The sequence below is a fragment of the Engraulis encrasicolus genome, chromosome 6 (assembly GCF_034702125.1).
Source record: "Engraulis encrasicolus isolate BLACKSEA-1 chromosome 6, IST_EnEncr_1.0, whole genome shotgun sequence".
Lineage (NCBI taxonomy): Eukaryota > Metazoa > Chordata > Actinopteri > Clupeiformes > Engraulidae > Engraulis > Engraulis encrasicolus.
The window spans coordinates 11,338,731-11,363,237 of NC_085862.1; the positions used below are offsets into that span (position 1 = coordinate 11,338,731).

Genomic DNA, 24,507 nt, shown 5'->3' on the forward strand with positions numbered 1-24,507 from the left:
TCAAAGGCATGTTCATGTTTAAGGTAAACATTATGTACATTCACACGTTCAAAAAGTTTGTGAAGTAGCCTCTAACACGTTAGTCTTTTTCCAGACTGGATTCAAGTGCCCCCATGGCTGACCCCTTGCACTGTTGAGGGCTAAATGCAATTTTGCTGTGTGCAGTGTTCACTTGTGTGCTGCTGGAGAGTGCTGTGTCACAATCAGAGGCGATTCTAGGGTCCGGTGGGACCCCAAGCGAAAGTGCGAAAGAATGAACATTTGAACCAAAATCACCACTACTGTAGTACACCATGGGCTGTTATTCGCTATATAGGGGCTTGGGGCCCCCAAGCAGCTGCCTGCCTTGGCTGGTGGCAAGATGTGCCTCTTAGGTGGTGGGCCCAGTCTCATATCTTGTCAGTTCGTTGGTGTTAACGAGTGGCAACTTTATTTTTGCTTATATAACCCCCTGACAACCCATTAATCAATATTTTGGCTGTTGCCATCCTCAAAACTTGCACATTGATTTATAAAAATGACAACAAAAACTAGCCGACCGAGTGACGTCACGTCAATGCAAAGTCAACGAGGCAGAATACAGCTAGCGCGTGCATGCTACCCGGAACCGTCAGATTTCATGGCAAAAAGTTACAAGTTGGGGGGTAAGTGGGCTCACTTGTTGTGTACATGCAAAAAAATATATTTTTCTTGAACTTTCAGAAGTGCTCTTTTTCGCTGTTAGTGTTCGACTGTCTGACCATCATTGGGCAACGAGAGATAAATGTCAAAAAGAGGACAGGTCTGTTCCCTCAAAGCAATAGAGCAATGAGGTGACGGGGGTATATCAATTCGCCAAAAAACTACGTGTCAGTAAAGAAATGCAAGCTGTGTTATTTTTTCCAGTAACAGGAAAATGGTCAGGAATGAAATGCCGACGTTGTTTCCATGATTAGGTGAATTATCTGCCTATGAAAAAAGCCCGATATGCGGATAAATATTCCCTTTTCAACTTTGAGGGGCGGAGACTTCCCATTGACTGTGCATTATGTGACGCCACCCCCAGTCTTTTTTAATTTCGTTATTTTTTAATATCAACGTGCAACTTTTCAGCGAGGCAACAGCCAGAATATTGCTTTACATATTGTCAGGAGGTCATATTAGAAAAATCAAGTTGCCACTCGAGAGTGAGAACGAAACTCGTTTTCTAAAGGAGCTACGAAATCTAGCCCACCGTCTATCTGGTCACAATGACAATGGGAGTTGGAGTTTCCCAGATGGGCTTTCACTTTTTTCCACAGTTTGGCTTTCACAAGTGTGGCAAACTAATAGGCCACATGCCTTTCAAACTTTGTAGACCACCAACCCCCTAATCCTCTCCACTCATCTACAGCTCTGACAAGTAGCCCACACATCTGTGGGTCATCTATACCAGCGGAACCAGGTCAAACTTTGGAGACGGCAAAGCTCACACTGTGCAGGAAATCGTTTTATGGAGAACTGCAAAGGGGAGCTGTCAGAAAAGTAACAGCTATAACTGCCTGAAACAGTTCCTCTTCTCTCTACAGGTGATTCCAAAAGTCAAAACAAAGTGTGGAGAGGCAGCCATTAGCTTCTATGCTTCAAAGCTTTGGAACCAGCTTCCAGATGACGTAAAAAAAATCCACCCACTATTGATAGCTTTAAATCATCTAGACTCAAGACAAAGCTGTTCTCAGATGCGTTCCCCTATCTTAAATTATATATCATTCTTATTTTTTTATGTTTATGTTTATTTATTCATTTATTTTTATTTTTTTTACCTTATGTTTTATCTTAATGTTTTAAATGTTCTTTGACTCTAATTTATTGCCTTCTTTCTTTGGTGTTTCCATTCTTTTTGCATTTGTTAATTTTGTGAAGCACATTGAGCTGCACCTGTGTATGAAATGCGCTATACAAATAAACTTGCCTTGCCTTGCCTTACAGGTGGGTTTGATATAGCTGATTCATTCTAAAACAACAGTAACTGATGTTCACATCAGAGAGTCTTAAGAAGCACACTGGGTTTCTTTTTTTTTTACTTCCCCATCGCACCCCCCCCCCACCACCACCACCACTTCCTGTCCTCTGTCTACTGTTCCATCTCATACAGGCACAAAAATATTAACAAAAAAGGATGGTGGCCAATGCCATACAGTACCTGACTGCCGCGAGGCTGCCGCTGCCGCCGCCTTCTCCTTCTGGCCTGGCGAGTAGAAGGAGGACAGGACGCTGAGCGAGCTCACCAGCTGGCTCTGGATGGAGCTGAACTTGGACGGCTGCTGCTTGGGGGGGGCACCGCTGCTCGGGGGCGCTGCCACCCGGGCCTGGGCAACCCGGACCTGGCCCGACTCCGGCCCCGTGGCGGCGGCGGCGGTGGCGGTGGTGGCCGGGCTGCCACTGCTGCCCAGGCTGCTCCACTGCTCGTTCAGGAGGCCCTGGATACGGGTGACGACGTGTCCGATGGCCGCTGGCGAGGCCGAGCCGCCCGAGCCCTCACTGCTGGAGCGCCGAGACTGTGACTGGGCTTCCTGCGCTGGCCCTGGCTGCCCCTCCTTCTGTGGTTTTGGGGATGGCTCTGATGAGCTCGGGGACCCCACTGCTACTGCTTCCTTGGCGACAGTAGGCTCCTTGGCAGCCTCCTCGCTTTTTGTTTTCTCGACAGCTGCACTGTCAGCAGGGGTCGGTTCTGTGACCGCACTCTCTGGAACTGGAACAACTCTCTCTTTCACCCCACCGTCCTCCGTAAGCACTTTCTTCTCCTCAGCTTTGCTTCCTGCCTCTACGTCCTCCTCTACACTCTCTTTAACGTTCTCCTTCTCACTCTCATCCACTTTCACATGACTTACCACATTCTCACTAGCTTTGCTGTCTGTGTGAGAAGCCACCCCTTCAGGGGCCACCTTCTCCTGCTCTGACACTTCCTCTGATCTCTCGTTCCTCTCCTCCTTCACACTGGAGACGATGTCCACTTGGGCCTCTGTCTCCACTGCTTGGTCACAGGTAGCAACCTCAACCCCAACCTCTTTTTCTGAGGTTGTCGCCTTGGCCAGCACCTCCATATCTTTGGCCTCGACAGATGGTGTCTGAGTGCTGGAGCAGGCCATGTCTGTCTCTTTAGGGCCGTTGTGAGGTTGCACTTCTTCTTCGTCTGTGCAAATGGCCTTTTCGGACACACTTACGTGAACAGTAGACACTGACGCGTCAGTGGTCAGAACTGGCTCAGGTTGAGGCGGACTCTCAGCCGAGACAGCCACGTCGACCATGTCGTTTTTAGCCCTTTCGGCTAGCTCCTCTGCCCTGTCAGCTAGCTCCTGTATTCTTTTTTCTTTCAGCCGGTTCTCTTCCACCTGCTCCCTCAGTAAGGTCTGGGTGTCATCCAGCTCTTGGTTGGAAAGGTTCAGCTGCTCCTCCAAGTCCCGAAGCTTGGCCTGCAGTGTCTGAATGAGCAGAGTTTGGCTGTCTTTTTCAGAGGGACGCTTTACTTGTTCAGCAGTCTCCTCCTTGTCACTAATGTCTGCTTCCCCACACTCCTCTTCCTCTTCCTCCTTTTCCTCCTCCTCCTCCTCCTCCTCATCTGTCTCTTCCTTCACCTCCTCTGCCTCTGTTATCACAACAGATACAGGGCACTCTAATGGGACTCTTGGCACGGTTGCCTGCTCTGCAACGGCCTCTGCGAGCTCTATCTGCTTCTCTTCAAAGTGATTTGTTGGGTGTTCTGTCCTGCTTTCGTGTTGCTCCAGACTACGTCTGGATGGCTTGATGGGCTCTTCACATTCCTGCACTGAGGTCGTTGGGGTTTCTGCTTCCTGCTCTGTGGTGCTGTTTGATGTTTGTCTCTGTGATTCTGTCTCGGACAGGGCCGCTGACTTTGCTTCTGCCTCTTTCTCTGACGAGCTCCCTTGTACCTCTGATGCTTCCGTTGACGTCTGCTTCCCGACAATACTCGCTGTCTCCTCTTGGGTGGGTTCTGATTCCTCTATTTTGGCTTTGGTCTCGTCCTCTGGGGTGGGGGGCTCAACGAATATCATAGTGGTTGGCAGATCACGATCTTCTGTTTCTCGCTTTGGACTTTCAGCTGCCATTCTTCCCTCCTTCTCCTCCCCTTCTTCCTCCTCCTCCTCATCTTCCTCTTCCTCCTCCTCCTCCTCCGCAGCCTGACTGACAGATAGAGGTTGCTGCTGTTGCTGTTTCTGCTGCTTTTTTTCTTGCTCCTCTACTGTCTTTAAGAGCTGCTCTTTCTCCTCCTGCAGGGAGCAGATCCTGGACTTCAGCTCCGGTATGGTCCTGACCTGCTCCTCCAGCTCCCGCACCCTTTTCAAGGCGTTGGTGATCTGCAGGTGCAGGCTGGCCCGATCTTGAGGTATGCTCCCTCGTCTGTCTCCGCCGTCAGCCGCCTTGAAGAGTCTCTCGTAGGAGCCGCCGTTCTCTTTCTGCGACTCACTCCCCAGTGACACGGGGCTGCGCTCCTCGGAGGAGTCCGAGCCCTTCCGTCGGGGCACGTTAACAGGCATGCTGGAGGCTCGGAGCAGGTTAGGCCTCACCAGCAGACTCGGGGGCGACTGGTCCTCGTACATCCGAGTTTTGACCTCCTCCGCAGGCCTCGGCGGCGGGCTGTAGCTACTACTCCCTTGAGAGACCCTGGAGAGATTAGAGGACCCGCCGTCGCTGGGTTTGAAATCGAAGATCTGCTGGACTTCGGTGACGCGCGACTTGGGCTTGGGCCCGAGGGTGGAGGTGCCAGACGACCACACCTCCTTCGGAGGAGGTCGGGCCCCATGGCCAGGAAGGCTGAAGTTGCGTGGCAGTGTGCTGTACTTGGGACCTCTGTTTTTTCTTTGTATGTGCACCCTCTTGATGGTGTTGCCCTTCTCGATGTCGTCCACATACTTGAGGAAGTCCAGGTCCAGGTGGAAGCCGTAGGGCGTCTCCACCGAGTAAGGGATCTGCTTCCTCTGACTGCCTCCCTCAGGGGTTTTGGAAGGATAGCCATTTGCTAGAAATGCCAAATGATGAAAAAAAACATATGAATATAAGAGGAATATAAGAATAGTAACAGAAGTATATGTTTGCTTGTTATGTATTTTGTTATGTAAACAAACCATATTCCCATAAGAATGACCATGAACATTTTAACAGCTAAGTGTTACACTGAATTTATGTCTTGGAGCTACCTAGATTACTTTGTGTTTGATTGTCAGATTCATGAAGACAGCCTAATGTTAAGCATCAAAATCACTATAAACATGTAGCACATGTTGCATATTTCTCTTATCATTCAGGTAAAAAAATGAAATATTTACTTTCAATGATAAGCTGTATTCATTCCCACTTTTGTTTTCCAGTAGGACCTTGCACTAGTGCCTGGAAACAATGTTGTGCCATACTTTCTACTGCTGTCATATCTACATGCTTTCACATTTAAAATCGGTAAGCACACATTGGATCATATTTGTTATAGAAATATTGCCAAACACCTGATTCAATATCAGAAACATCTAATGAAATATATCTGGACAGCCCTGCCAGCTGTATTGGCACCCTTGAAGTTTAAGTACATACTGGGAAATATCTCCAGACAATCAATAATAAGGTCAGTCATGGTTTAACTATAGATAGCTTATAGCTGATGCATAGTAGCAAAATGATCAACAACATCAAATAATAAACTATGAGAGCAGAGGAAAACTAGAGAAAAAGGCTACGTTTCCAGTGTCACTGGTATTGGCACCCTTTACTTCATCACTGTAGAAACCTAATTTGATTAAAATCTGGTAAATCACAAACGGGACTCACCTTTGATAAATTGATTTTGTCTATAGGACATGAATTAACCAATTAATGCAGACATTTGAGTTTTAAAAAGCCTCCTGTTATATCTTGCAAAGAACAAAATCTAAGATCTATAAAAGGTAATCTCAATACCACCAGATAAGTGCAGGAAGCTCACCGATGAACAAAAGAAACGTCTGGCGGCTGCCATTGCTGTATAGGGGTGTGCAAACAAATGTTTCGGAGGGGTGTAAATAATGCTGCACATGTCCTTTTTCTTATATTTCTTTGAAACTACAAAATGTATTTTGAAAAAAAGCCTTTTTCTATTCTAAATATCTTCGGACCTCCAATTCAAAGATTGTGGTGGTATAACGTACATATATTCACTCATTTCTGGAGATATTTCATGTTCTGTAAATAAAAGTAAGGGGTGCAAAAACTGCTCGGTGGAACTGTGTGTATCATGCTATGTCTATTTTAAGGTGTGTATTCATGAGCATTTATTCATACTGTTCATGATATTGGATTGGAGACAGGCCAATATGCAAAACCTCAGGAGTGGAATCAGAATAAAAAAAAAAAAACAGTGGATTGGTATCCAGAATGTGTTCCATTCGATTATATTACCAAGAGCAATGTGGCATTACTATACATAGATAGATATAGATTGGAGTAATTTGGCAAAATTGGACGCATTTGAGACAAGGCATGTAATGTGGCCTCACCGCTTTTCTTGTCCATCATTTGTGTTCCTCAATGTCATGGACTTGGCGCAGGTTCCTCAGGACGGACAGGCTGGAAGAAGAGATAGAGAGAGAGAGAGAGAGAGAGAGAGAGAGAGAGAGAGAGAGAGAGAGAGAGAGAGAGAGAGAGAGAGAGAGAGAGAGAGAGCATACAACACAATTACAGAATGGCCACAGAATAGTGTGTGTTACACAGATACAGTTCACACAAATGCACTAACACAGACAAGCATGCTGTCACAAACAGCTTCCTACAGTACACACCCACAAAAACACAAAAAAATAAAGCACTGAGATCAGGCCTAACAAATTGCTGTTGAGGGAATTGGAAGAATTTGTTTTTCATTTAGAAGATGACGATGAAAAAAAAACAACCAAACCATCCAAACAGCATATTTCCACAGAGCCACCACTGAGCATGCCACTATGGCATCTAACAGGCCAGAAACATAAGAGTGTCAATCTGAGTGTCATTTTCATTTTCATTTGTTCCAGATGGGAAGACCACTGATGACCCCCCTCTATGGCACAGCCACAGAGCACTATAGTACCCCTCATTTGGAACGGACTCAAGCTGGAAAATGATGCAGCAAATTCAGTCATCAAAGCTTCATCCAAGACTTCAAGAAATAACAACAACAACTCGTATTCATACACATCTGTACATGCCGATGCAAAATTACAATTACACAAAATTCAATAATTTGCCCGTAACCACCAGTACCAGTAGGCCCACTGTTTTTGTTACGAATGCGACTGGCAAAGGGGGACATACAGCAGTGTGAAGGAGGTCATGGATTTATACAGTGTAGTGCAGACGTGGGCAAACTCAGGCCCGGGGGCCACATGCGGCCCTCTCAGCCATTTCATGCGGCCCTCAGAGCCTTTCCAAGAAAAATAAATGCAGATTCATATGGTCACTCATTCTTAAATTGGCTACCTAAAACAAGGATCTTGGAAACCTAAGATTACTAAAGTCTACATCTAGATACAATTAGCAGGAATGGCATAACTGACAAAGGCGTAATTATGTACACCATACCATACACCATTTCTTATTATTGGCACGGGCAAGTTGCCTACGACATCCGGCCCTTTGGTCAACTTTCTAAACCCAATGCGGCCCTTGGGCCAAAATAATTGCCCACCCCTGGTGTATGGTGTGTAAGAGATCAATTCTTTTTTGTAGATATTTTTGTGGGCTTTTAGACTCAGGACTTTTTGTGGGCTTTTAGACTCAGGACTTTTTGTGGGCTTTTAGACTCTATGAGTGACAGGACAGTTTGAGAGAGAGACAGAAAACATTTGGGAGAGAGAGACAGGGAAGGGTACCTGCAAAGGACTCAGGCTGGATCCAGCGCCCCACCATTAAGCCTGAGATACAAACTGCTCAGTGTGGCATCAGTAATGCAATGAAAACAGTACTGCAATTAACCATGTTGGAGGCCTTTTGGAAACCCATCGCAGTGTCCAAATGACTATCATCTTGCTTAATGAAACAAGAAATGGAAGCACGGTGGAGTGCAGTGGACAAGTCAAGATCCCTTGTTTTGCTTTGCAGTAAAAAGCCAGCGTGTGTGTGTGTGTGTGTGTGTGTGTGTGTGTGTGTGTGTGTGTGTGTGTGTGTGTGTGTGTGTGTGTGTGTGTGTGTGTGTGTGTGTGTGTGTGTGTGTGTGTGTGTGTGTGTGTGTGTGTGTGTGTGTGTGCGCGCGCGCGCGCGTGCGTGCACGCTTGTGCTTGTATGTGTATGTGTGTGTGTGTGTGTGTGTGTGTGTGTGTGTGTGTGTGTGTGTGTGTGTGTGTGTGTGTGTGTGTGTGTGTGTGTGTGTGTGTGTGTGTGTGTGTGTGTAGGAGGGGTGGGGGCAAGCAACATATGGCAGTGATTTGAATGTTGCAATATAGGGTGAAATGTCTGGGACTGGAGCATGGAGCATTGGATGGAGAGGGGGGGGTACCTTTTTGGGGAAGGGGGTTCTAACTGTGTGACTACTCTGAAGCCATATGTCTGAAAATGAGTTCACAATTCAAGACTGAGGACTGAAATGTGAACAAAACACACTAAACCATGAACCATTTGCCATTGGAATAAAATGAAAGCTGTATACAGTATTTTATCATCTATCATCAAATTCATGATTTTTTTTTAGCACCTTGTACATTCATCAAAGTGTGACAATGCTGTTTTTATTCAGCTTTTATTCAGTCTTACTGAATGGATCTCTAATCAAAGTGACTTTTTCAACATCTGCCCTCTTTTATTTTAAGATTAAATGTTCTATGTTGCTGCACTGGTTGTTGGCACTGGCATAACACAAATGCACAAATGCAAGGGCATTTTCAACGACAAATATTGTATAACTTTCTTGGGATATTGAGCATGCCATCATTATGTTCAAGTAGTGCACCTGTAAATAACAGAAGTTTGATGTTAATGAATGACTTTCCAGAACAGACACCAGTGATGTGCCAGAATATGAAGCTGGATTGGTGTGACGGTAAGACGGCAGTGCAAAACGCCAGGGGTGTCAAACTCATTTCAGTTTAAGGGCCACATACAGCTTGTATGATCTCAAGTGGGCCGAACGAGAAACATAATTGCGAAATGTTCAAAAATTGGAATCACATTGCCTGTAAATTGTTGTCAAAAAGACATTTGTTCTGAAATATTGAAAACCTGAAATGTCAGAAACAGCAGCAAGTTTTGAAATGGGTTAATGAAGAATGATCATTTCCTTACATTCAAATAGGCCTACAGCATACAAATAACACAAACAAACACGGTAAGTGGAACATAAACAGCTGTCCATCACAGTACATCTGCATGGCAGCTGGAGGTCACATAAGTTGAGCCCATTGACAGCATAAAGGATATCTACTGTCAATGGTTGAGCCCTGTTCATGTGTCTGCAAAGGTGCAAAAAGGTTGAGCTTTACCTAAGAAGCACATTTGGGTCATTGGTCTACAACAGCTGGAGGGACACGTCATGTGGCTGAACTTGTCCTGGTGAAAGAAGCCACATCTATGGTACATCTCCAATCTCATCTGGTAAGATTCATTACATTACAGGACCTTTGTGGTAAAGTAAAACAGTGTTTCTATTTATAAAACTAAGCTCTCATTCATTTAAGTATGCAAACTAAAAAAAAAAAATGTAACTAGTGTAGACTTATATGGGTCTGTGACAAATAAGGGTTTGCACAATGAGAAATGATAAAATGTTGCAAAAAACAATACCTATTCTAAACGTTTCCATCAGGTTTCCAAAAATGTATATTTTGTATTTCTGTGTGTTTCATGAGTATGTCAAATAGCTTTTAGTCAAATAGCTTTTTTTTTTACAAACATTCTTTTTCTCCACAAAATGAATGTCAGGTTGCCCCTGAAAATGTCAAATAGCACAACGGCAATAAAAATATGTAATATTGAGTATTTACTTTCAACAATATAGAATAAAAGTGTGATTGCCAAAACCAGTGACCTGATATCAGTCCATCACATGAAAACAAATTATATTGGGATTATTTCAGAATAGAATTTCAAGAGATATCGCTGTAGAAACAGACACATTCTGAACCCTCTCTGACACTTTCTATATTAATTTTGACAAATTATTCAAAAACTCAAAAAAGTTGTCAGCACATTGAAGTAGAGGAGTATATAGCTTATCAATGAAATGTCCTATAAAACAATATATGTCTCGCAAATGGAATGTCAATGGTTTGAACTGCAAACGCTCTCATGCAAAACATGTTATCTGCTTCTTTCTCTCTAGGAGGACCAGCAATATGGGGTTTCCTCTTCCAAATAGCACAACTACGCTATGTGAAGTTGAAAATGACACTCAATTCAACGACCCTGCTTTCTACAAAGTGTCTACAGCACTTTCTGTGATCACCTGTGGCCCAGGCCTACCATTAAACATCTATGTGGTGTGGCTGATGATCAGGGGAGTGGGGAGCAGCATTGAATCAGAGTTCTTCTTCCTCAACTTGGCTTTAACTGATATTCTCTTCTTCACTAGTTATCTGCTGTCCCCGTTTCTCAGGTTCTGCCCAGAGCCTCTAATGGCAGCGATGGGTTTCTTTTTTGGGTTTTTGTTTGTCGGTCATCCCCTGTTCCAGATGTGTATCTGTGTGGAGCGCTACCTAGCCGTGCTCCACCCCGTCCTCTTCCAGAGGTACAGAGCCCTGACATACAGGGCGGCCTGTTCTGCTGCCGTCTGGCTTGTGGCTCTTTCATGCTGCGTGTCGAGTTTTCTGTTAGATGAGGTGGTTTGGGACTCTTTGTGGCAAACATTGCTTTGGATTTTATTTCCATTTATGATATTCAGTTGCCTGGCAGTGATGAGGGCACTGCAAAAGCCTGGACCAGGGGCTAGAGTGGAGGAGAGAGCAGCAGCCAACCAGGTCAAAGTCAGGGCCTTCCGCATTATATCTTTGATGACACTGACGCAGTTCCTAACACTGGTGGCCCATACAGTTAGGTTTTGTGTCCCCTTATTGCTGGAGAATGAAGTGGAAAGCTTTACTATGTATTCAATAGTCATCCCTTTCAATATGTGTTTAAGCTTTGTCCAACCCCTTCTGCTACTTAATCGAGCTGGGAAACTGCCCTGCACGGCAAAATGTTGATCATTGTCAGCAACTTTGCCCTGATATGTTCATTCCACGAACGCTGATTGGCAGAACAGTGTATTGGAATGGTCAAGTGTGACATTCCATACTGCATATGAGGTTGTAACATAATCATAACTGAGCTTTTAAGGCAATACAGGAGAGAGATAGCAGAGGAATGAACTGTCTACGGCAGGATTTACCAAACTGGGGTGCGTGCACCCCTGGGTGTGCGTGGCCTGCCCCAAGGGGGTGCACGAGTTGAATAGAGCAATGGCGGATATGTGTTTTCATGCTTTATTAATGTACATTAAGTAGTTTTTAATTGTATGGTGCATTGTATGCTTGAAGAAACATCAAGTCTATTGTAAATGAGGTTTCCCTAAATGACTCTGCATAATGTGCAATGATTTGTGCTGTGAATCCATATTTGAGTGGCCATAAGTACACCAAAACATTCGCTTAGGGGGTGCGTGAACCACATTGAAATGTACAAGGGGGTGCGCAAGGAAAAAAAGTTTGGGAAACACTGGTCTACGGGACAAACTGACAGCGCGACCTAAAGTTGAAGCTGTGTAGGCATACAAGATCCCTCCCTTGCAGCCTAAAGATTTGATATCGTCTTTCTGATAAGTAGAACAGTGTTCCTGCACTTGTAGGCTAGGTCTTGATGATATGAAATTAGGCAATGTTATGATCACTTTCAGAGAGAAATATTTTTCTAGGAATAGTATCATTGTGTTTTTTCCCAATGAACTAATCAGCCAAGTAATTTCGTTTGTGCAAACTGGATACTGTGCATGTTTTCAGTTTGTTTTTATGGGCTAGAGTTGGGAGGTGGTTTCCATCAAATGAGAAGCATCGGCACTACAAGAGCCCTGATTATGACAACAGAGGAGCTGGGAAAGTAGTAAACCTCCCTCCCAAAGCCTCATACAGATGTGGTAGTGCTGAGCTATCAGCCTAGAGCAGGGGTGTCAAACTCAAATTCACAGTAGGCCAAAAACTAAATTGTGGGCCTAACTCAATTTTTATTATATAACTCAATATTTGGTATTATATTAGTGCTCCACTGCATGTTTGACTTTGTAATTATATTAATGCGACAAATAAAACTTCTTGTAAAACTCCAAATAAAACTTGGTTGATCGACAAGAGAGTTTGTCTGTCTTGCATTGGTTCCCTTTGAGGAATGATTCATTCTTTTCTGGATTTTCATTTGTTTTTAAATAGGCCAGAAGACTATGATGGGCTGAAAACGTGTAGTCTGAGGCATTATTTCCTACATTGATGCTGGTAAAATAATTGCCTTGACAAAAAATGCCCCTGAACACAAAAAAAGCAAATGTCTTCAATCAATGTCAATGATATTTGCAAATCACATGTGCCCAGGTCAGTATAAATATACTTGTGCCTACTATTGTCCACACAGCCTCAAACAACCACACATGACTCCAGCAACAACACTTTGCTATCATTCTGATGGGCCAACACAGCCATAGCATTACGTGAGTAAAATCAACCAACTGTGCTCTATACGTTGACTTAAGATAAACACAATAAATTGTACTCATTAGTATGATGCAATATACAATGTTCAAGGTTTGGCTATGTTGAGAAATGCAGTACGAACATTAATGGAATCAGGTAATTCATTTGATAGTGGCAGTAGAAAAAAGTACATCATACTGTAAAATTGCCAATGATAGGCTAGTCTCATATCGTCCCATTACGTGAATAGAATTGGTCACACTTTGAACTTCCTCAAAATTTCTCACTCCTTAATAGGATCTTCATATTGGTATTTCAAGATAACATGTGCACAAGATGTATAAAAACTGGATAAAAAATTAAAATGTCTGTGTAAATTTTATTTTTTTCTTCAGAAATAATCATCTGAACATGTCTGTGATTGAGGTGATCTTCAGCTTTGCAATTATGAATTGTTCAAGCTTCCTTCTTTCATTTTTGTTTAGCGCTCATCCTCTGCTCTGTGGAGCGCTAAACCTTGGTATGATGTTGGACAGTAATCTCAGTTTCAATGTTCACATCAAAACACAACTAAATAACTAATATAATAACTAATAACTGAATCATCATTTTGGCACCTTACAACATAGCTAAAATTAAGGATTTTGCATGTAAACAGGAAAAATGTTTTATAGGCTGTAGAGTTGACTATTGCAATACCCTACTTATAGGTCTTCCCCAAAAGTCACTCAAAAGGCAAATCTGTGGAAGCCACTGTTTTCCGGAAACTTATTTGTTCCTTGTACCCTTGTATTGAGGCACACACGATATGGACATTTTACGGAAAATTACAACTGCATCTGAATATGTGTTTGATTCAATTCAGTTTGATTCAATTAGCTTACACTCCCAATTTAATTTTAGTTTAAAAGACTGTTTGAATAGAGTCTTTGCGATCATATCAGAATGTCTGGGTGCCTTCAGTGATATAACAGAGTCAATTAATCATTCATGTTTATTTACTTTTCAGATGTTATCTCTCTCCAAATGTGCACACAAAACATACTTGTGATTTTATTGTGTCAATGTACATGTATGTCTTTTGTGCTTTTTATGGTTTGCTTAATGGGTCCATCCATTGTCACTGTAAAAAAAATATCTGTAACCTTTAACCCTTACTACTATATATATAGACCTTCTACTATATATAGTTTGGAGGTGTGTGTATATATATATATACAGACAGTATATATGCCTCTTGTCAATAAAATGTACAGATTACTGTTCTTTTCTTTTTTATCTCTTGGAGCAAACAAGCGTGTTTCACCAAGTGCGTGTGTTTTCAGGTTCACTCTTTAAGAGCAGTGATCCATGTGCTGTGTGTTTTCTAATAAAGTTTTGCTGCCTCACACGTGCTCACCTGTACCACTGACAGCTTGTGCATAATGTGCATCATGGACATATGTGTTTTGAGTGCTTTCCACTGGAAACAAATCAGTGTGGTAATGTGTGCATGAGCACAACTTCTTTTCTGATGCACAATAAAAACAGACAACTGAGTTTTGATCTTCCAGCTCTTTGTTTCATGTTAATTTGTTGCTTGCGAGTGAGAGCAGGGTCAGAGGGTGAGAACAAATTTCATACACTGTGATTGTGGCGTAACCAATACCAGGGTTTGAGACAGGCCCACCGACAGGAGGGGACAAATGTGTATGTTGTCCTGGGCCCAGAATTAGTATTGGGTAGGGGGCCCTTTCAGATTACTTTGTCCTGGAACTAGCAAAAGCTATCAGCGGCCCTGTTTGGAGGTGTGTTCTTACTGTCGCACCAGTGAGCCTGGCTCTTTGGTATAGAGTCCCAGTTTGGCACCCCAAAAGGTCTGGGTTCAAGTTCCGGAAGGGTAACTCCATGGGTGCAACCCAATATGTGACCTTGCCTCCTCCACTTGCGCTTGTCTCCTCGTCCCGCCTCCTGGCCCCTCCTCCGTGGAGAAAACGATAAAGTTTCCCAGCTGTCAGCCTGGCCACAACAACTTTTGAGGGACTGTTTTTCATTCACCATCCCAATTGCAAATGAGAAAAAGACTTTACAATTGAGCTTTTGCAAGATATTGAAATATATTGCTGTTGTCAGTGATGTCATCATGGCGAGAAGCAAGTGGAGGAGGCAAGTGGAGGAGGCAAGGTCGCATATTAAAACGTGCTCCATGGGTAACTCCTCCATGACTGAGGTACCCTGAGCATGGTACTGTCCTGCCGTACTGCTCCCTTGGGGGCGCCATTGGGGGCTGCCCCCCTGCACGAGTGAGGCATAAATGCAATTCTGTTGAGTGCAATGAGCACTTCTTTGTTGTGGAGTGCTGTGTCACAACGACAGTGGGAGTTGGAGTACCTCTGGTGGGCTTTCACTTTCAAGTGAATGGGGATGTGTAATGTATTGCGCGAAAGCATGACATTGTAAGAACAATAGCCCACCACCTCCATTTCCAAAAAAATAACACATGCCAGTACTGTCTCCATGTACAGCTATAGAAAGACCCCTGAGAGAGAAAAGAGACCGAAACGTTTCTACAGAGAAGGCATTGCTTTTGTTATCTTTTATCTATAGCTAAACCAGCAGCCATCTGGGCAAGATACTTGCGCACACTACTTGTGACAGCTTCATCAAACTGAGGAAATCAATAATTTAATGAAAATTAGCACTGTTCATGTGAGTTACAGCCTACCCCTTTTATTTGTTTTTTTTACTCACAAACATTCCCCATATAAAAAATATGTGACAGTGCAAATATAATTTCATATGCAATGTTAATGCAACATACACTGACCCAGGTGACCTTCTGCACACACACATGAGTGATGCAGTGGGGTGTTAAACGTAGATGCAGCTGCATAGCAGTCATCAATGTCAATGGCCTTCTCCCACACAGCATTTGCATCCCTGGTTCACACTTCTGAAGCTGTCATAATATATAGTCATCCCTTTTTGACATATTCAAATATTCATCAGAGCTGTATACATCACCAGAAAATCAGTGGGGCCCATCACTCGAAGTGTGATCATGCAATAGCTAGTTTTAGTCTTTAAACGTAATTAAAAATGGGCTAGACATGACAGCACGCTTAATGGTTGATCTAGTGTAAATCCAGTGCAAAGGATTTTAGGTTTCAATATTGCTGGCTCACAGCCGCAACCTCTATGTCAAACTACACCAACAGTTTCAACAGAGTTTGCACAGCTTTACAAATTCATGACACAGTAAAAGTGGAAATGACTGCAGTCAATACAAACAGCCCATCACTAGTCGGTCTAGGTCGGCCATTTTGTCTGTTTTACAATTGCATTATCCGGCTGTCTATCCACCAAAATATTTGGTCGGCTTTGATTATTGCACACCGTAATTCTACCACTTTTGATAGTATAACACACAAACACTATTTCTGATTCTGACACCAGCCAACCAGTTTAAAGGGCCTAGTAGGTGACATCTGCCCTAGAGACGGTAGCCCCTCACTGTCTCCTGGTTTCACCACAGCACCCTGGCTCCTTAATCTGGCCTCCCATCCCCTGAAGCTGTCGGATATGAAAGATGTGCTGTGTTTCTAGAGCAGTGGTTCTCAAACTTTTTCAGACCGAGGACCACTTTGTCCCCCCAAAAATGTTCAGGGACCACCTGTCAACAGAATTGACATTTGACGGGTGCCAATTTGACACTGCTCATTTCGAAGCAGCTCACTTACTTTTCTTTTTATTCACATTACAAGCCTGTGAATTGTGTTGAAAATATGACTTCAGCTTTATTAAGCTTTGTTATTATGTTACAAATATAGCCTACTGCTAGCTTGTCTTGGAAAAGTAGAAATCCCCTCGCGGACCACCTGAGCTCTGCCGCGGACCACCAGTGGTCCCCGGACCACACTTTGAGAATGACTGTTCTAGAGTAACACTGTCACGCACCTGGTCAACATCCACACCACACCAGCACTGCACTCTGCATTTGCATTCTGCTTTGTTTACATGAAAATCAAAAATGAGAAAAATACCAATTCACTGTTCACATGCATCACTGTAAGAAACTCCTACATTTCCACTTCCATCACATCATAGATGTACAGTATGTACAGTGCCTAATGTACTTATTACATAACAAGCACCAGTATTCATTCAGACACTCTCTGTGTCCTTTTCATCAGCACACACAGACTTAGCCCATTTTGGTGAGCTCAAAGTAACGTCCCTGTGCACAACCACTGTCCAGGTGCTGGTGATGTGCAGTAAGAGTAATCCAAGTAAATGAAGGATGAATCACCGCACACTGGTATCTTTGCTGGTAGTTTATTTGGTGAACAACGCGTTTCGCTGTTGCTTCATCAGGTTTCCATTTTGGTGAGGTTAATGTTGGTGAGGTTAATGTTGGATTTCTGTGATATACAGTAGGCTACTGTATGTCAGAAATGCCAACAATCTATGGATTAAAAATGTATGTCACAAACAATATGCAGAGTCTGAAGCAAAATACCACGACTCTAATGAAATATGAACATCAATTGCACTTTGTAAAGTGTCCTTGGGTATCTTGAAAAGCGCTCAAAATGAAATGTATCATTATTATTATTTTATTTTTGTCGTGTGTTATCTGTTGTTGTCTATATGTGCTTATGTTGTCTTGCTGCAAACTTGCCCCTTTTGGGGACAATAGAGTTCCAAGTTGAAGCTGATGCATACAGTATGATATGCGGTCATTTGCTGCTCACACTGTAGGCTACATCTAGTTTTCATGAAGAATGAGAGTTGTCGTGTGTGACACAGGAGTGGTGACATGGAAGGTGTCATCAACCACACACCTACATTAGACTACAGTCACACATTACACTCAAACCAGTTCACAAAGAGGGACCACAGGACCGATACTGACAGATTCAGCATCTTCACATATAATACACTGCAGCCTCCAAAGGTGAGTGAAGTTGATATTTTCTCCGTGTTTTAAGTACTGTGCATCTGAGGATTGTTGCTATGAGAAACTATTTGTCCGACTTCACATTTAAACCATGTAGTAGTCACATACACGGCTAAGTATTTAAATACAGAAAATGGGTTTTCTTTTTTATTTGGGAAATTTAGAGTAAACTACTGTAATAAAAGGGAAGTAATATGTAGTATTGCCTGTACAGCTGATGCAACTACAGATGTGCAGGTTAATATTTTAGAACACACATTTGAAAAATGAAATGGAATTTCCATAAGTCGCTCTCATTTTGTTTTTAAAATAATAATAATAATAATAATAATAAAATAATAATCCCAGAGAACATTTACAAGGTATTCGCTCTTCAACATTCCACATAGTTGTTTGGTGTTTTTTGAAAAGATGGTTCAGTTAGTTAGTTGTTCACACCATGACCCAGAGTATACTTTTTGTTGTTGTTCAAATGTAGGAAAGTCATCATTCCCAGAATGTCTGCAGCTAACAGCCTGACCGCCATGTTCAACATTGAAGCCAATGCAACGGCCTCCCTAATGCCTATTGTTCAGGCTATAAATTGTGTTTCTGTTTCCATCAATATCATACTTGGTCTGCCCCTACAAGCCTATGTGACATGGTTAATTGTCAGCAAAGACAGAAATGGAATCGCTTCTGACTTATTTGTTCTCAACTTGACCATAACAGAGATCATCTTCTGTTTGGGATCCGTAGTGCTTGTTATCCCAGACCCTTCTGCCATGAGGATTGTCCTATTTTTCATCATATTCCTGTTCACTTGCCGCCCCTGCTTTCAGACGTGTGTTTGTATGGAGCGCTATCTAGCTGTGATCCAACCTGTTCTGTTCCTGAAGTACAAACCATTGCGATACAAGCTGCTGGTTAATGCTCTTGGTTGGATGGTAGTAGGATGCAGTCTTACGACGACTCTTTGTGACTTTGGTCTTATCTTTTGCTTTTTACTAACCCTTAACTTAGCATTTTTCCTGGTGATGCTATTTTGTGGTTTGAGCGTTCTGCGAGCCCTTGTGCGGCCTGGCCCAGGAGAGGGTACAAGGGAAAACCACGGCAAGATGAGAGCCTTCAAAATCATTTTAATATCCACACTGTCCTTGCTGTTCTATATCGCTATTGCGGTATGTGGCACAGCAACCTACTTCAGCCAAACAAGTGATTTGGTGAGGGTAATAAACCACAACACTGCTGTCGTCCTAATGATGTTCACAGGTTTCACCCAACCTCTCCTCTACCTTCACACGTCAGGAAAACTACCCTGCAAAGCTGCCTCAGGAAATACTAGCCCATAATGTGTTACATGCAACATGTAGGCTACGTAAAGAAGGGCATTGCAACTTTCATCCTGATTCTTAGGGCTTGGTGTAGTGTTTCAGCAATGTTTATGTATAAATGTGGTGTGTTGGGAATCACACACACGAAAGTATATCTCGTTTATGGAGCTTTAATGAAACACATTCACCTCGCATGGACACATGTACCATAATGATTGCCTCGCTATCATTCTACTCTAGTTATGATCTCGCGTGTGTCACTATCTTAATCTCGCAATAGGTTAATCTTATTCTAAGAACAATAATAAAAAAGTCTGTAAAACTGTAAGTGGCTTTGGATAAAAGCATCAGTTAAGTGTACTGTAATGTAATGTACTGTAATGTAATGTAATGAAATGTGATGTATGTATATGGGTGGTTGACGTTTAAGGGCGTAACGCAAAAAAAAAAAAAGTTTTTCAAATTCCTGAAAAAAATGATGGATAAAAATTGGAAAAAAAATAGAAAAAAATAAAGCACTTAGTGGTCTGTGGAATTTCACCTTATTTTTGCCATTTTTGGGAAAATGTGTCCTGCATCAACACATAGCATAGGCATGTCACACCGCAGGAAAATGGAGTCACACCACAGGGAATTCACTGCATTATGGCCATTTTAATCATTTTGTATACATGACTGACATCTGAGCTCATGCTAACTTGATAATTATATTGTGTTTAATCTTAATATGTGTTTTCATTAATAAAAAACTTTTTTTCCTCCTATAAGAGCAGTCACACCACAGGACACCATAAAATGAACCTAAGCATTGCGTGACGGAAAGATTGCAATATGAAGACATATTAAGAGGTTAAGAGTCACCTTAAACTTCCACAGCACTCTCCAATAACTGAGGTACTGACTGGTCAGGAGCCAGTCTTTAAGACCCTTGTAGTTGGCCTTGCAGCTGCCCATTCACAAACATTGACATACATGTCACCCCACAGGACGCAATTTGTGTTACGAAATTGAACTTGTAGTTAATATTACTGTCTTGAGTTTTTTTCCACATTCACATATCTTAATCTAAAGTTAAGATTTATGCAATCATGCCAAATGCTTCATATATTATTCAAAATGTTGTTGGTTAATTTATATATATATTATTATATATTGTTTCATTAATGTTACAGTCACACCGCAGGAAATTTGACATATAAACCGTTACATAAATCTTAACAAAAATGTTTCTTCTCATCTAAGACTAATATGAAACATAATGTACCACATCTTCTTTCATTGACATTTGTTTTTTAAAGGAAAATAACAGTTTTGTAGGTTTTTAACCAATGTTACGAAAAAACAAGGCGTCACGTCTCCCACCCATATACGGTATGTATGAGTAATAATAAAAAAAAAAACATAGCGTATACCACAGAAAGAAGGTAAGACAATGTTTTCCTCAGAAAAAAAGCTAGAGGAAAGGTGATACGAAGTTTCCTGACATGACTCTGGTTTCTTGTAGGCCATTACACACACAGACAGACATAACTACTGTACACGCAACACTGGTGTGCTGTAAGATGTCACCAGATTGGTCTCACAGCTTAGTCTCCATCCAATACAAATGGAACTTGCACTGAATATGCAACTCCTTGAAAGGCAATTTGAAGCCAGTGCAAATGTTGTTGAATTGAAAAATGATGTCTCCGTTTTAATATCTTGCAGTGTGTGAAAATGCAGGCTTTGCAAATGAAGAAAGAAATTGTGAACAGGTGTGGAATCCAAAACACAAAGTTGTCATGGCAACTTTCACACAAACAAGCAAAAGAAAAATAATTGCAAGGAATGCAAATTTATGCGGAATTTATGCGGCAATGTTTCCATCTGCCAACAATAGCCTAGCCGGCTCTCCACTTTTTCTTCTTAGAAATGCATTTGGATCTGAATGTTGAAAACCCTTTTCTCTGTGTTAACTTGACAAATACACAATCCTGCCAGCCAGCAACACAGTAGTGGCTGTCTGTGTGATTTAATGAAGACCTTATGTGTGAACACCTTTGAACAGATGGAGCACATGTGTGAGTGTGTGTGTGTGTGTGTGTGTGTGTGTGTGTGTGTGTGTGTGTGTGTGTGTGTGTGTGTGTGTGTGTGTGTGTGTGTGTGTGTGTGTGTGTGTGTGTGTGTGTGTGTGTGTGTGTGCATGCGTGTGTGTATGCGTGTGTGTGTGCTTGAGAAAGTACTGCGTGTATTAGACTCTTACGACTTAGACTATTAAGGCAAGACTGAGACCTACAGAGAGCGACAGCTCAATCCCCCAAATCTTAGCATGGTGAATGAGTAGCCTCTTAAATCTTGCTAGGGGTGTGTCAGGAAGGGATAAAAGAGACAGAGGAAGAGAAGGGGGAACGGTGAAAAGAGAGACAGAACGAGAGAGAGCGAGAGCGAGTGAGAGAGAGAGAGAAAGTGAGCGAGCGAGCGAGTGAGAGAGAGAGAGAGAGAGAGAGAGAGAGAGAGAGAGAGCGAGAGAGAGAGAGAGGAGAGAGAGAGAGAGAGAGAGAGAGAGAGAGAGAGAGAGAGAGAGAGAGAGAGAGAGAGAGAAGCTCCTTGATAGTGAAACGGCTTAGCGTGACACAAATACCCATACTTTCCTGGAGGCCTAATTAGCCTCAGCAGTGCTGTTCTTTAATTTGCTGAGTAGAGCAGCGCTAGAACCAATACGCCCCCCCCTCCCCATCACATCCCCTCCCTTCTCTCAGTCACCCCCATGGAACACAGCACAGCACAGCACAGCACACAACTTCCTGTTTAATTATACTTCACACAATAGGAGACGTAGGGCGAGAGAGCAAGACAGAGCGCGAGAGAGAGAGAGAGAGAGAGAGAGAGAGAGAGAGAGAGAGAAAGAGAGAGAGAGAGAGAGAGGGAGGGAGAGAGGGAGAGAGAGAGAGAGACAGATCCACCTCGATGAAGAACTGTAACTGAAAAGAAAGCTGACATTAAGAACTGTAACTGAAAAGAAAGCTGACATGAAGCAAAAAGGACAGGAAAAGAGGCCTGCAGTAAAGAGAATATAGCAGGAGGCCAAGTGGGGCAGGAAGGATGTGCTTTAATGAGCAGCGCTCCTTATATAAACCCTCCCCTCCCTCTCGCCACACGCTCATTAGGCCAGCTGCCTTCAGCACAATTGGTGGCACCAAAGGAGTGGTTAGACTCCAACCCTTGGTCTTAATATCTGAGGCGTTTTGGGTAGGGTGCGCACATCCAAAATCACTTTTTGGCACTTTGCCGGTGCCAGACAATAGTGTCGGATAGTTGAAGAAAGCTAAGCCTGCACAATGCCAAATACGCTCCAAAAAAGACACCGTCATGGGGGAGCCACCATGATTGGGCTCCTATGGTGCCTCCAGATGCCAGAAATACCTGTAGTGGTCATTGGCACAATGTTAGGGAGTCGGGGGTAGCCCAGTGGTGTAGTCTACGTAGAACGCGGGTATACAGAGTATACCCTCTATAAATTTCAGGGATTTCAGTATACCCACTTAAAATTGATTGATCCATTGTTTTGAATAGCACAAATATATACAGTATACCCACTTCAAAAAATGCTCAAATATACAGTATACAAACCATAAAAAAGTAGACTACACCACTGGGGTAGCCCGATTTCCGACAACACCAGGTAGGTGGAGTAGTTCATTCTATACTGGTGTTGGCGACCCACGTGTACATTGACCTCCAAGCCTGGGGAACCCAAACTGGAAACAGAGCCCAGCTGAGGAGCCAGAGCCACATACGTAGATCTCTTGGCAACTAGCCAGGCCACCCCCTCCTTCTGCGTAGCTTCTAGTCAGGCAAGGAGCAATACAAATATTGTTTCACTCCGGAGAAATCGGGAACTCCACCTACGTTGTCAGGAAGCAATCAACTTTGAGCAGCTCCAACGGCTTTGGGAAGAGTCGTGTTCAAGGCAGTAACGTGGTTTTAAGCAGAGATGTTCTATTGGGACTAAGAAAATGTTTGGTTTAAACTTCGGCACAGCTTTTTCTGGCCTTGACCAGTAGCAAACCAAGGGAGGTGGGTCAACCATGCCATTTGGGAAACGTTAATTGTTATGCTCTAGGTCAAACCAAGTCTCGTAGAGATTTGAAAGTCGATGATAATCAGGCTCCTTAGCAGCATCTCACAACCCAATGCTCTGCACTTCGTCTGAACTGTTGAGTGGTGGCCTTTACTGAAAGGCACTGCTATTAAGACATGCCAAAGTTGTTCCAGCTCTGCAAGCATCTTCGCGACACCTTTGGGAATCTGTTCCGGATTAGTAAGACTAGACCCTGAGAAAATGAATGGGGAGATAAGAGAGTAAAGTCCTTAACTCACGTTTCCCCATTCATTTCCCCATTTCAGGGCTTTTTCTGAACGGGGAAATAGGGGCGCTCCACCCTCATACCTCCGTGGGTGCACCCTCATACTTTTATTTTTATATATATATATTTGAGCGCCCCTAATAAATTTCTCATTCATGGGGGGGAACACCCCTATTCACCCCCTGTAACCTGCCATGATGCTCCCTCATGCCAAAAAATCCTAGAAAAAGTCCTGCATTTATTTTATTTTTAGTCACTAATGGTCGCGAAAATCATACAGTTAAAACCACCATGAAAAGTTAATTAGACTAGCGTGCTTAGTTGGTTCTTGTAAATCAAAATACAGCTTTTAAAGCCCTCTAGTTTTTTGGCCACTGCCCATACGCAGTACTCCTATTATGGCACAAGAAGAACAGCAGAGCATGATGCTGAGCTATGATCCAAACGCTGTTCGTTCAGTTCTGCATATCTGCACACAGCAGCCATACCGCCATTACAAACTGTTATCATTTTATACTTTGGATATACAACAAGTAGTGGCAAATCTTTTCTCTCTCTCCAACATCAGCCACTAGATAACTCAGATCATTCCCAAGACTCATTGCACTGACCTGAAGTCAAAGAAATAGGCCTAATAAACAATTCTGATTATGACTTTTGCTCACTACTGTCTGAATGAGGGCATGCAATAGTGCAACATTGCTCCTTTATCCCTTTCCTATTTATCTCGGGTTGTCTGGAAAGAATGTGCTTTCCAAAGCGTGCGGACTGTGTCTGTCACGACTCACCAAGTCTCTGAGAAGAGTGCAGTGTATGGATGCAGTGGGAGGGGAATGGCCAGGGGTTGAATGGAGAATGCCGTAATTGAAAGTCACTGTTTATTAGGGCCATTCGCTGGCAAAGAAATCCAATTACATTCATTTCATAATGTGAGCAGAGAAAAGGGAAGTGAGGGGCTGGGGGGATGCAATTTGCCTATTGGAGACCATGATGCAGATGATACATACACACACACACACACACACACACACACGCACACACACACACACACACACACACACACACACACACACACACACACATACACACACACACACACACACACACACACACACACACACACACACACACACAACACAACACAACACAACACAACACAACACAAGTTACACAACACAACACAAGTTACACAACCACAAACACAAGATACAGACCGCCATGCATTTGCACACTGCGCGCTGATGAATCTGAGGATATGACCAACTCTGACAGCTGTTCCCTGTCAT

General features: G+C 43.0%; 1 protein-coding gene across 1 annotated transcript in view; it reads right to left on the bottom strand.

The window, feature by feature from the left end:
* Positions 1-24,507, bottom strand: part of kank4 (KN motif and ankyrin repeat domains 4) — a 90,468-nt gene that overhangs the window by 16,617 nt on the left and 49,344 nt on the right. The window contains exons 2-3 of the mRNA XM_063200585.1: positions 6,501-6,570; positions 2,162-4,996 (exon numbers count right to left, since the gene is read on the bottom strand). Of these exons, the coding sequence (XP_063056655.1) occupies positions 2,162-4,996; positions 6,501-6,519 (2,854 nt within the window). The 5' untranslated portion in view covers positions 6,520-6,570. The remainder of the gene's footprint in view (positions 1-2,161; positions 4,997-6,500; positions 6,571-24,507) is intronic.